Source organism: Zerene cesonia, chromosome 10 (genome assembly GCF_012273895.1).
Source record: "Zerene cesonia ecotype Mississippi chromosome 10, Zerene_cesonia_1.1, whole genome shotgun sequence".
NCBI classification, from domain to species: domain Eukaryota; kingdom Metazoa; phylum Arthropoda; class Insecta; order Lepidoptera; family Pieridae; genus Zerene; species Zerene cesonia.
This window is the reverse complement of record NC_052111.1, coordinates 8747733-8765734: the sequence shown is the minus strand read 5'-3', so window position 1 is coordinate 8765734 and position 18002 is coordinate 8747733. Positions and strand designations below refer to the sequence as shown.

General features: G+C 32.9%; 1 protein-coding gene across 9 annotated transcripts in view; it reads right to left on the bottom strand.

The window, feature by feature from the left end:
* Positions 1-18002, bottom strand: part of LOC119829601 (obscurin) — a 102117-nt gene that overhangs the window by 57986 nt on the left and 26129 nt on the right. For 7 of the 9 annotated variants that reach the window (XM_038352198.1, XM_038352196.1, XM_038352189.1 and 4 more), the window contains one exon: positions 11783-11914. The exons of the other annotated variants lie outside the window; for them this stretch is intronic. In XM_038352198.1, the coding sequence (XP_038208126.1) occupies positions 11783-11914 (132 nt within the window). The remainder of the gene's footprint in view (positions 1-11782; positions 11915-18002) is intronic. 9 annotated transcript variants of the gene reach the window in all.

Sequence of the window (18002 nt, the reverse complement as noted above, 5' to 3'; positions counted from 1 at the left end):
AACAATTAAATAGGTGGCCAGCTAGTGAAGTGTTCACCATCGGCCCTAGACACAAGTGCTTTGCCAACCACATCACTATATCATGAAAAAAAAGCTATAATTAATATAAAGCTTTTAAAAAACTACATATAATTAATATATAACTCCAGTTTACGAACACAGCGTATAACTAAACATTTAAACTATAGTTATAGTTTTAAATTATAGGTATACGGTATACTGTAGCTTATGTAGAGACAGAGTATATAATGTAAATATTTTCAACCGGCTTCAAAAAAAGAGGTAATCAATTTGACTTATTTTTTTGTGTTTATCACTACAAAACAAAGTCGCTTTCTCTCCTTATGTCCCTATGTATGCCTAAATCTTTAAAACTACGCAACGGATTTTGAGGGGTTTTTTTTAATAGATAGATTGATTCAATAAGAAGTCTTATATGTATAATAACACCTATTAAAGTACTCCGAATGCATTTAATGCGAGAATTTAATGCGTGTGAAGCCGCGGTCAAAGCTAGTTAACTATAACATTTTACAGGCTGAACCAATTTTATAGATTCATTTTTTTTTATTTGTGATGGTCTGCGATTATATTTGGTATAACTCTTTAGTTTTTTGTTTAAACAATAATTTTGCCTAGAGCATAAAGAATATATGAAATCTGCAAAAAACATTACATATAGTACCATGTATTCAATACATAGACGCATATATAAACACACTCTTTGTTTTTTGGTTACTATCTTTCGACCAATAGGCGATCACTTGTAGTATACGTGATATAAACTTGTAGTATAAATGAAATAAAATCGTAGATATACCTGTTAATATTGCACACGGAGCATGTGAATGTTCGCGAATCATTGGCACGAAAATATCATCCGTGTGAATTCGAAATATCATTCACCTTTACATCCGTGAGTCATGGAAATATAAGACTTTCCATGCGTTATTCGTGGTGGACATACGTGGAATTTTGTATAGCACTCTGCTTTCTAGAATATACGATATGACAAAACATAATTCTTTTTTAACAAAAAGTAAAACCGCCTTCATTATGGCAGAACTGGACCGAATTTAAATGGGACCAGGTGGGAGGCACCAGCTTTTAAAAAAAGGATCATCAAATATGGTTCGCCCAGGCGAAAGTTCTGAGGTATCAAAGCTAAATAAAAACAGTTGAATTGATAATATTCTTCTTTTTAAAAGTCAGTTGAATGAACCAACGTACCTATGTAATGTAAGGTTATTGTTTACTAGTTCTCAATAAATAAATAACATCTGGAAAATACGAATACTTCAATAAAATTACAGGTCGAATTTTGCAAAAAAACATTGTGAAAAAATATTTATATTGCAATAAATAAAATGCAATTGAAGCTATGTAATCCAAGCATTATATTTATCACTATTCTATAAAATAATAATCGATAAAGCTCACACTGCATATCTCGATTCTCGATTTTATATATTTCAACAAATAGACCATGTCGTCTTAGCGAGGACAGCTCATAAAAGCTGTCTAGACATGCCAACATATTGAGTGCTTGTCCTATCCGATATTTCCTGGTAACTACAACGCTTTCTAAGTATCTCTATTTATATCATATACACATTTTACTTATAAATACTTTGTTTTTTTTTCGTGTAAGTGTTGTAACTCATTTGTCACGTTAAAATAAAAAAGTAAAAAGCGGATTTTATGATTTTATTTTTATTTATTTTTGTTCTCTAATACTTTGTATAAAGATATTATTAAGGAATGAAAAATTGAAAAATCTCCCCCTGTGTATTTTTCTTTTGACTTTCTTTTCTAGTATTATTAAGTGCGAAAAATAATGGCGAAAATAATTTATGAGCTTTCTACGGCATATTAACGTTTTCCTTGTCAAGAACTATACCAGAGTCAGATATAAACGGAAAATCAGACGAAAATAGTACAATAATGTAAAACATGACTAATGCAGTTTTACCCAATGACATTTCCCAACATTTTAATGAAAAAATAAATCCTTCAAGTGCGAATTCGAGACGAATTTATCGCGCAACCTACAACTGTCGGCTGTCAGCGGGCATTTTCATTAAACGTGACGGTAAAGCAGAGGATGTTGACCTTAACCTATATTTTTTAACATTTCGAATTTCATATTTTGACATTTAATTATTGTAACACATTATATGTGTCAGAAAATTAAAAGTACGTTTAAAATTAAATGATCAGTAGACAAACACTGCAGCAAAAGCATCATCAAAACGGTTCACCCAGTCGAATGTTCTGGGGTAACGAAAATAAAAAAATAATAACAGTCGAAATGATAAGCCGGTTGAAAATCGGCTAGACCCTTCAAAACTGTACAAGCCTACACAGTTAGTTTTACACAGAAATAAATCCAGTCCCAAAACACGACACGACCATAAACCTCATATCAATACAAATATCTGGCAATAGAACAATCGAGATCAATCAAGTTCATCGAACCCGAGACGCCAATTAACTCTACTATCGAAGCGTACGACACGAAATTACGAGAAAATTAACGCGTTCACGTTTCATTAAAAAGCTTTTTAAAGTGGCTCAATCAAGGATAGGCTACATGAGCGGCGTTGAAATATATTAGCATACTAAATAGACCGTAAATCGCTCTCGAAAGAAAACAACAGAATAATCAAAAATAGAATTTTTAAATTAAAAAAGTTATGAAGCAGTTATCGTATATTATAATAAAACGTTTCTGTCGAATCTCTCTATCAGTTACATGAGCAGCGGGAAGCGATTTTGTGTTATACTATGTAAGGTCCTCTTTCTTTATGCGCCTGGAATTGGCGTTAGTAGAATTATGTATAAAAATATTTTAAAGTATTTAATTTTTTTTTATATTAAAGCGGGCAATTGAGCTGGTGGTTCGCCTGACAATAAACTCGTTTTTAAGGGGATAGGGGTACGGCAAGGATTGATGAGGAAAAGGAAAAGGACCTCAAAAACTCCCTGACTTTGAGCGCTAGGCCTTTCCATGTAACGTTTGTTGCAGTAAGTCGGCAAAATGTGGTGTTAAATCGTAAGCTTTCTAGAAAATTCCTAGAGGTATTTCAGTATCAGCAATTGATATATCTTCTTTGTTTGTCACTTACTACCTAGTATCACACTATTATACTATTTTAGTGTACACTCTGGGAATTGCGATTGATATTTGAGTTTGAGTATTCATAATACTGTTAATTTATTTATGAAGCTTTTCTGTACTGTTAAATTAATATTTGATTGAAAAATTTAACCTTTCAATGAGAACAAGATCAAATTTAAATGGTACCGCACTTTAAAAATAAAAAAGAAGCACCCAGTTATATATAGTTCTGATATATAGATATCTGAGGTGCTAAACACAAAAAAAGCAGTAGAGTATCCTCTTCCTTTTTGAAGTCGCTTGAAAATCATATCCCCTATATTACATAATGTTATAAAGAGGTAATATATATAATGTATTATTATATGTTTGTAACGTTTTCACTCAACCACAAGACCAGTTCCGAATACTGTTAAAAAGCTGCAACATCACTGAGTGACACAAGCGATATATGTACCACGGGCGAAGCAGGGACGAACAGCTAATATATTACACGTTACTTTGTTATTGTTGTGAAACAAAATGGTGTAAAATTAAAAATATATAAGCGCGATGAGCTTCCGTTCCACTTCCACGGTTCGAGTTCATGGCGCAGGGTTAGCTGAAACTCGAGCAATCTCGTAAAATTTTTACGTGTTGTGATGAAATTTTATACGAATTTGTGTTTGTGTTTTACATTTATTGGTGTCTTCACTACATAGTATAAAACAAAGTAGCTTTCTTTGTCCCTATGTCTCTATGTATGCTTGATTATTTAAAACGACGCAACGGATTTTAATGAAGTTTTTTTTAATGGATAGAGTGACTCAAGAGGAAGGTTTATATGTTTAATATCATCTATAAAACTACTCCGAATTTAACGCGTGCGAATCCGCGAAAAAAAGCTATTTTCTATTCCAATATTTATTGAAGATTATTTATTCCAATATTTATTCTTAATTGGTAAAAATTCCATTCGTTTCTATCTGTTCAATACCACACAATAAGGCTCTGGAAATAACGACAAAACAATAAAATAAATGATAATAAAATCGGTAAGTGTGGCACCTCAGACTCAAATCGAAAAGTCGGGGATTCAAGAACTATGGTAAATGTCATAACTGTGTAATATAACGATTCAAAAGTGCTTCTATAAGAAGTCTAGTTGAATGAATAAATGTTTGAGTTTGAGTTTGAGTTTGAATTAGGTGTTCAGAAAATACATTGATTTTCCAATTCATCTCCGCATTATCCATATAGCCACTGCTAGAAAGGGAAGATTAACATCGTGGGGAAACCGCCATTGTATCAAAGGTTTGACGAAATATGACATTCGTCAACTCGTTTTTTCCAGCGTAATGGATTATGGCCTGAACCCTTATACGTGCAATGGGACATACACGATTATAGATACATGGGCTGATCATGATTATGAAATATAATTAGAACTAGACCAAATTTAAGACCACACGGAATACAAGAGATTTCAAATAAAAAAAATTATAAAAATCGGTTCACCCAGAAAAAAGTTATGAGATAGGAGGCCCATATCTTTTTCCTTACCCTTCCCAATCCTTTCCTTTATTCCTATCGCCAATCCTTTCTTAATCCCTTCCCAAAAAGTCGGCTATCCATTTGTAGAGGCGTAAGGTCTGCAATGGACCTTATGCCTCTCCAAATGTTCATTGGCGGTGGTAGCGCTTATCATCGGCGTCTCACCAGCTCCATTGCCGACGGCAACATAAAAAAAAGATAACAAAGCCAAAAAAATACACTTGACTTGATAATCTCCTCTTCTTTTGAAGTCGGTTGAAAACTGAAAAACTGTAAAATAGATTAGGGAAAAAAGACATCACAAACAGGTGGTTAACATCAGACGAAAAAGACAATGGAATTGTTTTCTGAATTATAAAAAGTAGTTCAGTATAAGGTTTCCAACTCTATTTAGATTTTACGTAGGTTGTATAAAAACAAGCTTGTATTCCAGATAATTGAATTAAAGTTTACATTTGTTTCAACAACAATAATTTTAGACGGAATACCTTGTCGAAATGTCCCCGAAAACTATGTCGGTATATTAACTATTTTATGTGTTCATAATTTTAATACCCTTAGCATATCGATAACACAACTAAAATACGAATATCCATGAAATTTTAATCTATGTTGAATGTTATCCTTTAAATGTATTATTAGTTATATTATTATTATTTATTACTAGACGCTCGTCCCGGCTCCGTCCGGATATCATGATTTGTTACAAGAAAACACACACTTTTAAATGCAATGAAAAATCCTTAATTGCTAATAGGAAGATAAAAGCAGAGTTTATTTAAAAACGCATTTTTTAACTGCTGTTCATAATCCACAAAAAAACAATGACTTTTTTTCAATCGACTATCTCATCATCATCATCATCATCATCAGCCCATATATGTTCCCACTCCTGGGACACAGGCCTCCTATGAGGGTTCACGCCATAATCCACCACGCTGGCCAAGTGCGAGTTGGCAGATAGTACATGTCATCGAACTTTTTATTCTTGGACATGCCGGTTTCCTCACGATATTTTCCTTCACCGTTTCTAGCAGAGATGATGTTATCCACATGTACAGATAAATTGAAAAATCAATTCATTTCTTGCACGCTCGCCCGGTCACGAACTTTCGACTTGTCGATTATAAGTCCGAGGTCCTCACCACTGAGCCACCACTGTTCAATCAATGTACTATCTATTTCATACATTTTATAAAATTCGTATATTTGTACATATATGTGATTTTTTACTATTCATATAAAATTTTAAATATTTCAATATTTATTTATTTGTTTAATTATTTATTTATCTTTTAATAATTCTGGTGTTGTGCACCATCAACCCCTTAATAATCGTAAACTTTAATCCTCGATCTAAGGTTGCCTGGAAGAGATCGCTATCTTAGCGATAAGGCCACCTATTTGTACGTAATTGTGTCGTGTGTTTGTGTCCTTTTTGTATTTGTCCTTTTGTATTGGTGCAAATAAAGAGTTATCTATCCATCCATTTTACTCTTAAACAATGTCACATAGAAATAGTTCTGGCGCCAGGTTCAGATATTTACAACCAACATTTACGATTGTAGCGTGTTTTATTAAAATCATAAAATACGAGAAACATCTTAATTCTATTTCATTTTAATTTAAAACCAGCTCTAAAAACCTATTTATTGATCATAACGTTATTCTGAAGTGAGAATTGAGATGTGAAAATCTATGCTTCAACAATGCAATGTTAAAATATTGTTTAATCCGTAAAAATATCTAAATCAAGTGTCTATTTCATAACTTTTCAATACTTTTTATACACTACCACAGATAACATATCTGTAACTATAATTTTATCTGTCAATTTAGTTAAGCTGTGTCCGTGTCTGTTACCTGTATGTATATGTGTATGTTTAAATATGTATATGTTATATATTATATATGTATGTGTATGTATTATTTATATTTTATATATTTATGTATGTATCTATGTATGTGTATATATTATTTATATTTTATATATTTATGTATGTATCTATGTATGCATTGTTATTAATTTTGGTATATTTTTCATTTATTATACGTTCTATTCTTATTAACTCTGTTATTATTGCGCCTCCCTTTTACATTAGTATACCCTGCGTTTTCCTTGTCCACCAGGTTGTCTGGAAGAGATCGCTGCTTAAGCGATAAGACCGCCTGTTGTGCTCTTCATGTTAATATTATGTTGTTATTTATATCCTGTTTTTACTCTTCTTGTAAAGGTGCACAATAAAGAGTTTTTGATTGATTGATTGATAACATAATATTATACAATACAGGAAAAATAATGTTAAAATCAAACTCGAACATTCATTCAAACGTTTTTAAACCAGAAGTACAGTTTAGAAGCGCTTTAAAATCATCTAAATAAATCATTTATTATTTACCACCTGTTCCGAAAGCAGTTTCGGCACTTTCGTATCGAAAAAAAACCATTATATATCATTCTATCATTCTAATTTTATTTTTTCATTATTTATCAACCGACTTCAAAAAGGGAGGTAATCAATTCGATTCAAATTATCAATCAGACTATTTTATTCAAATTTTAATGCACAAACATTGAAGGCAGTAAACAGTTACAATATTAGCTAGCTACATAAATTCTTTTAGAAAATTGATAAAAGTACAACAATCGGTTTTACGAGCTCAATTATATGACTCCAAATATTTCAATCCCAAGTGAATAAAACAACAAATTCCAAAACACAAACGCCCAAAAACAACATATTAATAACTCCGCCGACAAAGCCGTCTCTCCCGTCGGGAACAAGACTCAAACACACAAACCATTTGCTCTATTTTCATCACAAAGAAATTCGCAACTAAATTTAAATTAGCTCAACAAATATGAATTAGGAAGCGGCGCTGACACGGAAAACGACAAGCCATCGAAATGGGACAGATGGGAAACCCTATACCTATTTGTTTAGGTGGGTGTGTTTATTTGAAGCAAACACTCGAAATGAAATCGAATATCTTATTCTTGTAGATTTTACGCGTTTGATTTTTTTATGTCATCGTCGGCAATGCAGCTGGTGAGTTGCCCGATGGTAAGCGACCAGCACTGTCCATAACTATTTGCAGAGGCTATATCCCTATGCCGATGGATTGCCGACTTTAAAGGGGATGGGATGAAGAAATAATTGACGAGAGGAATAAAAGAACTGGGAGGGGTAAGGAAAAGGATACGGGCCTCCGGCTCCCCCACTCAACGAAACACAGTAGTATGCTACTATTTCATGCCGGTCTTCTGTGGAGGTGTGGTACTCCCCTGGTGTGAGTTGGCACAATTCGTGCTGATCTATAATGGTTTGTTTTTAATTATAATGGTTCTAATTGGCCAAGAAATTGCAATAGGAAGGAGATATCCCTACCGGAACAAAATGCTTCTATATCATCGTTTCGGTGCGACGTGGAAGACAATGTTTTGAAAGCGTTAAATAAATCTTAAGATTCTCATATAAACGTGAACGTTTGTGGGGGATGTTTGACACGATGCAGTCAATTATTACTTTAAGGATTACGAAGGCTTCGCTGTCTGTCTGTCTATCTGTACGTCCGTTGGTCAGTTTGATGCAGGCAATACAAAAAGTAGGGAATAGATATACGAAAAGGCTAAAATGTAAAATGTTTTGTTTTAATAATAATTATATTAAGTAAAAATTATAGGACAAGTTATGGATTTCTTATATAAACAAAACGAGTATTATCAACAGGTGTGCGAGTAATATAGGGTTATTGACCCACGTGAACGTGATTAAATATCTTTATATTCACAGGGAAAATAATCACAAGCATTTGTATTGCTTTGTCCCAGTTTTGACATCAAAGAATTATTAACATTTATTATATCGCATAAAACAGTTGTAAATTTTTTATTTCGTAGAGATTATAGATAAATCCAGATTATTTTTGAACGTAAAGATTTATTTTTAAGAATAACCTGACTGAAATACTTCGCGATCTATTTTCTGTTTCTTCAGGTGTGCAAATTAAAATATGTTTTGATATTTTCTAAGAAATGTATAGACAAGAACATACACCAAAGATGTGTGCCATATTATATGAAAATAGTTTTAAGGCCCAAAAATAGTTTATTTAACTGAAATGATGCTTATTAAATTGCTATCGTCTTAATTTATACAACGCAAAGGTGACTGACTGTTCTGTAAACCACTAGAACGTTCGGGCTGAAATTTCGTTTGCCATTATGATGTAGGAAATGATTTTGATAAACTCTACCCCCAAGGGGACAAAATAGTAAAATAGGGGATGAAAGTTTGCATCGTGAAAATTTATAACAATCTAGCGGTCGAAACGGCGGGCCACAGCGAGTATAACATAAACCTCTATAATTTCTATTGCTATATTTGTCAGAACAATCGCTTCACACGCAAAAACAAACAGTTCACAGCCCAAGTTTTGCCAAGTCGGTTAAAAATATTGCCGCCATAACAATAAATTAGATTTAGGACAGCAATATAACGAATGAGTGCAAAACGGATGGTGTTTTCTGAATATAACAGACGTCGCTTCATTTTATTCCTGCGTGATATATTTTGGTGACATTTCTAGGAATCCGACAATGCTCAAGATATTAATACGAGGACAGATTATAGTTGACTGCGGCTATTTTAATTGAAGCGTTTGATTAAGAGGCTTAGATTAGGCCGTTTATTATTGCATTTTTAAAACGTTTTAATTTATTTAAGTTTGTATTCTGTTATGTGCACTGCCATGATTTTTTAAATCGATAACTCATTTGTATTTTCAAGATAGTCTCATAGGTTTTTTGGTGAAGTATCGGAATAAAGATCGATTCCAAAATAATAATGACCTATAAATAAATTATTATCATACCTAATTGTTTAAGTCCTGATGACTTACATAATAATACCAACAATATACAACAATATCACAGAAGCAAATAATATTGGTACAAGGTCACAAAAGCTTACTAGGTAGGCCCTTTTTATTCTATAGTGGACTATCTTGCATCGGCCCCAGGGGAAGAGCCCGTGGCCGTGTCCCATTCCTACCGATTTATAATGCATCTTTATGTAAATAATTATCTTTTTATTACATAACTGAAGGAATTTAATAAGAATTTTGAGCCATCGTCTCTTGAGAGAAATATTTTTAAGACGACACACAAATCTTCATTTTAAGGCGTGTTTCATGTAATTTTAGTGACAACATTGGTTGAGGAAAGGACATCTTTACTCTACTGACATGATTAATTTTTATATTACACAATTTTGAAAATTATATTTCCTCTAAGCGGAATCCTCTATGATAAAAATAAAAATTGAAATATTGAATAACTGTAAGCACTTTTAAGTCCAAACACTGATGTGTCACTTTTTGGCCGAACCTATACTTTATTTACCTATAACACTTAGTCCTACAAGTTGGAGCAAACGAGCGTATTTTATAATATCCCACAACCAGGTCACCTAAAAAGAACGCTTTTCTAGACATTACGCAATGTAGCTCAAACAGTAAGACTAATGTTCAGCCATTAATAACTCCTAATTAAGTGGGCCAAGCCGCGAAAACGTTCAGTATTTTGGCTCCTATTGTATTATTAATTACTGGACGTTTAAACTATTTGTAAGTGAATAGTTTTTAAATAATGTTGGTCATTTGGTGCATTTGAATTTTATTGAAATGTTTACTATGTTTATTGATTTATGTGTGACAAGAATTACTAATTGTAGTCATATGAAACTGAGAATTTACACTTTTGAGAACTTTCGAAAGAATAGAAAAAAATTGATCAAGAGGCGGGATTCGAACCTGCATTTTTTGCCTAACCGTAGCAACGCCTAGCCTCTCGGCCACCCGTGATCCCGCTATAGTAATCGAATTTCTTCTACTCTTTCGGTTTTATGTGCCTAAGGGACACCCCACGCCATCCATTGATATCATTAATAACCATCACAACCAATACGAAGTATTATTTCAAAGATTACAATGTTGTATCGACGGAACGCGGCCTTTGTTAAATTTAATTTTTAGTTTTATAGCATTAATGAGAAATTTTTAAAGAATAGAAAATTTCATTTGCATTTTGATGCTATAAAACTAAAAATTAAATTATACTTTTTATAACAATTAAAACCATTTTTTTTCCTTTTCCTTTTCCTCACCCTGCTGAGTTTATTCCTTCTTTCCAGCCGTCATTCATTTTTACCAGCTACCACACGCATTACCAGCTCAGTTATCCGCTATGACATGATACAATGAAGAGCATTTGGTTAAAGGAATTTGAACCTTCAACAGAAGTCAACCAAGCCACTATATTGAGATAGATAAGGAAATAGAAATTGTGATTTATTAAGCGGACTAATTGATTCGTTTGCCAAGAACATTGATTGGTAAACAAGGTTACTTACCGAAAGAAATACCAACGTTGAAACGGGTTTATTACATTCGATTTAAGGATGATTTAATTAAAGAAATTTAATTGAAAAAGCAGTGGTAGCTCAGTGGTGAGAACCTCGGACTTCAAAATCGATAAGTCGGGGTTCGAGACCAGGCGAGCGTGCAAGAAATAAATTGATTTTTAATTTTATCTGCACATGTGGATAACATCGCCACTGCTTAAAACGGTGAAGGAAAACATCGTGAGGAAACCGGCATGTCCGAGAATCGAAAAAGTTCGACGACATGTGACATCTGCCAACCCGCACTTGGCCAGCGTGATAGATTACGGCCTGAACCCTCATAGGAGGCCTGTGTCCCAGCAGTGGGAACATATATGGGCTGATGATGATGATGATGATGAATTGAAACCCAAATTTATAGTTAAAATCTAGATATATACTTCAAAACATATGCAAATTTGTAGGCCAAAATGTCATCTCACTTTGTGATATAGTTAGACAGGAATTTAAAAATGCGAAATGTCAGAGAAAATAATACTCACATATCACATGGTTACTTCTTATGTGGTACACTTCATTTAAATAGTCCATTATATATCGCCATACTCAACTAAGGTATAAGCACAAATAATTAGCACAATAAGCAAAAGCAACGCGTTTGAAAATTAGAAAATTCTCGAGCTTATCGTGTGCCAAGCAAAACTAAACCTTATAACACGTTTACCTCTCTCCATTTTGTTTAGGTATGACTTTCACTTTCGGGTGATTTTTCTTTGGACGCACAGCGATCTTATGCTTGGCTGCCGTGGAGTCCAGCAGGACCACGTCCACATCCAGCTCGCTAGCGAGCCGGGACCTGGGGAGATGGGAATGAATGTGAAAACGCCCACGTATTGCTGTGGTTTTGTAGGAAGATTGCTAGAATGTTCTAGAGTGTTCTAGAATGTTCTATAATACGATACTAGTTTTGAGACGATAGGAAAAGACAGTGATAGGTATTGAAATAGAAATATGCTCCTCTAGATGAATGTTTAAGAAAAAATAGATTTATAATGATGTGGTTACTAAGATCTCTTTTGATGGTTTTCTTTTGTGTTTTTAATTATGTCTATATGATTATACAGAATGACTTTTTCTTATTTTGTTAAGGATCTACTGACGAAAAGAAATCAAGCTACGTCGTAGATAGTTGGTCATTGCTACGTAGCTACGAAGCCTTCTACGAAGTATCTCTACTGATCCCACTATTACGTACTTAAGATCTATTCAAAACAAGATAGTGGCTTTATACCTGTCTAGTTTAATTTAATGAGTAATAGTTAACAATTTTTTTGGCATTTTTTATAAATAATAAAATAAACAGTTTCCCAAACAATAAATAATATTAACTTCTATATAAAATTACACAAAAATTATTTAAATCTAGAATATATAATTTAACATTTTAATATTTATAATATTATAAACTTATTTAAAATACTACGAAAGTAATGAAAAGCCAGTAGTAATTTATTAATGTAACTCCAACTCACAGAATCATCGCGTGAGTTTTTAAGAATTTATGGATGTATGTTTGTTACTCTTACACGCGAAGACCATTGAAGGGATTTTGATGATACTTGGCAGTGGTGTAGCTTACGTGCCAGAACAATATACAAGTTGTAGAAATACTTGTTTTTGATTAGCTGCTGCTAGTTCCTATATTATTATGCATTACGAAATATTTTTACGCGTAGTAAAAAATAAAAAAAATACTTTCAAAGTAGTGTTACTCAGTATCTATAATCTTAAGACATTTCAATGGAATTTTCATTGACATAGATCAAGTTCAAACATCGTAATTTTGAACACACAAACCAAATATTTACTTTCACGAGATATTTTCTGAACGTTTTAGTTAGACATTTCAGTTAGACCCGTCAGCGACTTGGTGCTTTCTTTATTTATTTTTGTGTATTCTAATTTGTGTACGATGCATCTTTTTTTAAAGTAAATTTTGATAATTAATAAAAATCAACCGTTATTCCAACTAGACCTTTAGAAGGGCTTTTTAAACATTCATATTACAGCGTATAAGAACTTATAAGATTAAGAAAGCAGTCTATAGAGTTGTCAAGATAGTGTTGAATTATTTTTTTTAAATATAGACGACAAAATATGCAAGTGAACAATTACTGGAGGCAGATAATGTATATTGTATGATATGAAGTACCAATATTAATGTTATTTGCATATGTCTCAATTAAGCTATTATCCGACCTCCTTGGTACAGTGGTTAACGCGTGAACGTAGAACCGAGAGGTCCTGGGTTCAATTCCCGGTGGGGACGCACAAAATAAAAACGGTCTAGCGGGACACAGAAGGCTGATCACCTACTTGTCCCTAAAAGAAAATCGATCAGTGAAACAGATGTACATCATCTGCCTCATACCCCACTACACACGGGGGACACGGGACTTCACTTTTTCAATTAAGCAAAAATGAATTTAACTTGTAATAATAAAAACCCTACTAATATAGATTTATTTTTGAATGAAATTTGGTATAGCAATAGTTTAAGGCCCGAAAAAGGGCATAGGTCACAATTAAGACATGACGGTCGCCTCATCTTTATATAAAATATAAATATTTGTAATGTATATATATCTTGTGGTAATTTAGAAATCCTATTTTGATAAGACTTTATCTCATATCTTACATATCATAACAATCTTGATCCTCTTTAACTAAGGTGTCTAATAAAAATATAGTTTAACAGATAGTTTATGGTATTTTACTCCTTGTCTATGGATGATAATTTAACGTATATCTAAGTATAAATCATAAACCAGCCCATACTTTCCAAATCAATGTAAAATCTAGTCACCGAACAAGTACCGCCTACGAGTATCTATAAATACAGCAATAAATAATAAATGACGCTTGTCACCAAAGCTCCAACAGCGTGAGTGTATCAAGTTGCCATCCATCACTCAGTGTCACGATAGAACACATCAATGTCAGGGACCAAGCCATATCTGCTTACGTGATTGTGTTAAATTTAGCTGTACGATTGAAGTGTGTTCTTTTGTTTGAAATAAAAGACGTTTTAACGGATTTGAAACGCGAGGAACAGAGGTTTCCCCGTGACCACGTCGTGGAATGTCGAGTTAAATAATGTAGAAATTTTAATGTCTAAATGCTGGATTGCATTTTTATTGCATTTTATATTTTTAGCGATATCAAAAAAGAAGCTTCTCAATTCGATATATTTTGCTTACCTCAGAACTTTTCGCAAAAAATTTCTAGATGAACCGATTTTGATAATTTTTATTATTTAAAAGCCGTGCGTGTCTACTGTATCCGCTGGCACTATTTGAAATGGTCTGGGTCTATGTGATGGCAGACTACTAACTCAAAGATTTTACCTCCTATTTCATTTTAATATTACAAGCAATATTATCGTTCAGTTAGCAAAATTATGCGTCGCGAGCGGCGTTCAATCAAAAAAAACTGCCATCCACTAAACATACGACGGGTAATAGTCAACCCTAACATAATATAGTATAACACAATTACTATTTAACATAATATAGTATTTTTTAGTTATTAAAAATGTAGTATTTTCTTGTGTTTGATTTTACGCGAGCATTATACATTTAGAAATTAAAAACTTTTTAACGGATTTTTACAGCGAGCGAGCGATTTTTACACTTTACAGCGAGCGTGGTCAGTCTCCCCGTGACCACGCTCGCTGTAAAGTGTTCGAACCGTCGGGTTAATAATATAATGAATAGATCGCGTTTAAAATCCGTTAATAAGTCTTTAATTTCTAAATAATATAAATCTCTTCAACACACACAACGTGGCCATACATCTGGGTATATCGCCCTAAATGTATCTAAAATTCATCTGTCTCCATCATTATATATAAAGGTACTACCGGTTTTCTTTATACCTTAATGTTATTTTGCCCTTACATAAATGTTTGGATTTCGATTCTGTCCTAAAATCTAATTGTCTACAGCGATGAATTACTGATTCTTAAAAAGTTTGAATGTATAATATAAAATTTAATACGATGAACTACCGGAATTAGTTACATTCAACTATTTTCATAAAATCCTCGAGAAATGCAATTGGCTTTAAATTTAAATGCTAGGTAAACAGGTAATGTAATGCGTATCAAATTGTATAATAGAATTCCAGAGTCCTTTAAAGCTCAAATATACGTTCTTTTAAGTCACAACTGGTAAAAAATGGTTGCCTGTAAATTCGGTGTTACGGGCGAAGATTTTACGTGACAACGTCTTTTTCTCGGTAGAATATTTATTGATATGAATATTATTAAATTGCACAATAGGAACAAGGAATTGAATGAAAATAAGAATTGCACAAATTTTAACCATAGAAGATATATTTTGTTTACTAAAAAGACAGAGACAGACACAAGCACGCGCCGATTCAATGCGCCTAATTCTCTAGTGCTGCGCGCGCGGCGGACCGATCATAGTTCGGTGACTCATCGTAACGTTACCGGGCGTTACACTTTTTCATGAGTGACTCCTAGCCGCAACCTAATTTAAGACGTTGTCACGTCAAAAACACAACAGGTAAAAATGTAAAATGTTCACTTTGTGTTTGACTTTATAAATTCTTCATAATTTAATAAAAAAATAGCGTGAAGTTGTGCGTTCGATATTTGTCTACCAATTCGAGGCCAATGTGTGTCTAACTTTCATCTTTGATTAGTCTTATTAAGACCGTCTTAATAACCAACCTTGTTGCTAACAGATAACATACCTTAGACCATTAATAAGTATTCGAATTATACACGCAGATGTCCATATCGCAAGGTAAACGTTCTGAACTCAACTCGTAAATAAATCACACGTGTAACCGTCATTCAAGCTACTCTCATCTCATCGCCTGCTATTTGAGGCTGCCCCCAAAACATCGTGACGTCAATTGCGGCACAGTTCCACTCCTTGATTTAATTAGCCGGTGTCATTATATCCGTTTTATTGGGAAACATATAAAGCATATGTTTTTACAGTTGCGAAGATGTCGAGTGTGTATTCCCAATGTTTGCTCTGTAATTTTTCGTGAGCTTGATTGGATTTGACTTAAATATTTTTATAATATGGTACACGTGTTTGATAATTTTAGGTTGCCATATGAACATGTTGAGGTTTTATTTCATTTTGTACCTGCTTCATATTAGCTACATTTTTTTTATACATTTTATAATTATTTTTATCGTTTACTTGTGTTTGTTCGAAATGATGATAATTAAATAAACATCTAATATAACTGTGTATCATTAAATCTTTCTGTGATAGTTTCTATGTTAAGTGTTCGAAACGTCAATTTAAATAATATTTTAAATGAATGTGATACATACATTTTATGAGAAGCAAAGAGACAACTGTTTATATTTTAATATAATCTATAAAAATAATTTTTATACTCATTTTCTAAATATAACTAAAAACATTGCAAACAGGAGACTGATTTTTTTTACATTAAATAGTTTCGTATTAATGGAATCGTATGTGTAAATTATATGTATTGTTTGAGGACTATGCTAGCTATCTCACTGGAGCTAGTGATAATGAACTTCAAACCAAAAAGACCATTATGCTCGACTTTAATACCGTTTCCGACAACCGCCATCCATCAAGTTTGAGTACTCGATCAAAGCATTATCCTCAAAGAAACTTTAGTTTCTCAGATAGCAGTTTAATGCAAACCGATTGAACTCATGCTGAGAGATTCTGCGAACGATTGGCGGTAGTCCAAGCCACACTAGTATCTATAGTAACAGAGCTGTCATAAAAGTCACTGATATGATAATAAAGCCTATCTCGTTACAGTACAATAATCCTATCCTACAAATATTATAAATGCGAAAGTTTGTAAGGATGTGTATGTTGCTATTTCACGCAAAAACTACTGAACCGATTGCAATGAAATTTGGTACGTAGACAGCTGGACAACTGGAATAACATATAGGCAACTTTTTATCCCATCCCATCCCAATTTTACGTATAGGCGTAGCGTTGGTTTTCGCTTCATGGGGGCGACTGGAAACACGCTGCCCCTTGGTAGGGTTCAGTACCCAAAACGTTGAACCTTATAACTAGACTCTACCCTAACAATTTACTAACCCGTCTATCTGTCTCTTTATTTATCTGTCTGCCGAAACCCATTCAAATGATTATATCACGATAAATTATTGACTGCAAAATAATTTGCAAAAGACTCTACAATGGTATTTTCGCTTCTTTTCCTTTTTCCATAGATAAGAAATATTGTTTCTAATCTGTGTATCTACACTAATATTATAAAGAGGAAAAATTTGTATTTTTGTTTGTTTGTTTGTAATGGATAAACTCAAAAACTACTGGACCGATTTTAAAAATTGTTTCACCATCATTAAAAAGCTGCTACTTTGTTGAGTGACATAGGCTATATATGTACCACGGGCGAAGCCGGGGTGAACTACTAGTCTATCATATTTAGAGTCAGATATTACATTTCTAGAATTAGTTCATAATGTAAAGTATTTTTTACTGATTTTGAGGGCATTATCAAATTCATTTAATTTAAAAAGCAAGTATATATAGAAGCGAATAAAAAATTACTTCGCTCATAAATCTTTCTTATGGTACCAGGGTACAATTTATAAGCATTTTTGAATCGAATAATATGCCACTTTTTACAAAAATTAAAAGACCAGTTAGATTAGTATTCATTATCATTGTTTATATTTTTGTTTATATTTTTGTTTATTATTAAATCGAAGTCCCATTTCTATAATCCAAAATAGTAGTTTTTCTTGTGAACTTTCACATACTTATACAGAATAATAGATTATTAAAGTCCACTTAGATAATCAACCAATCGTTTGAAATTATAGTAACGAGATAGCTATCCAATGTGCAATAGAGTACTCTAATAAT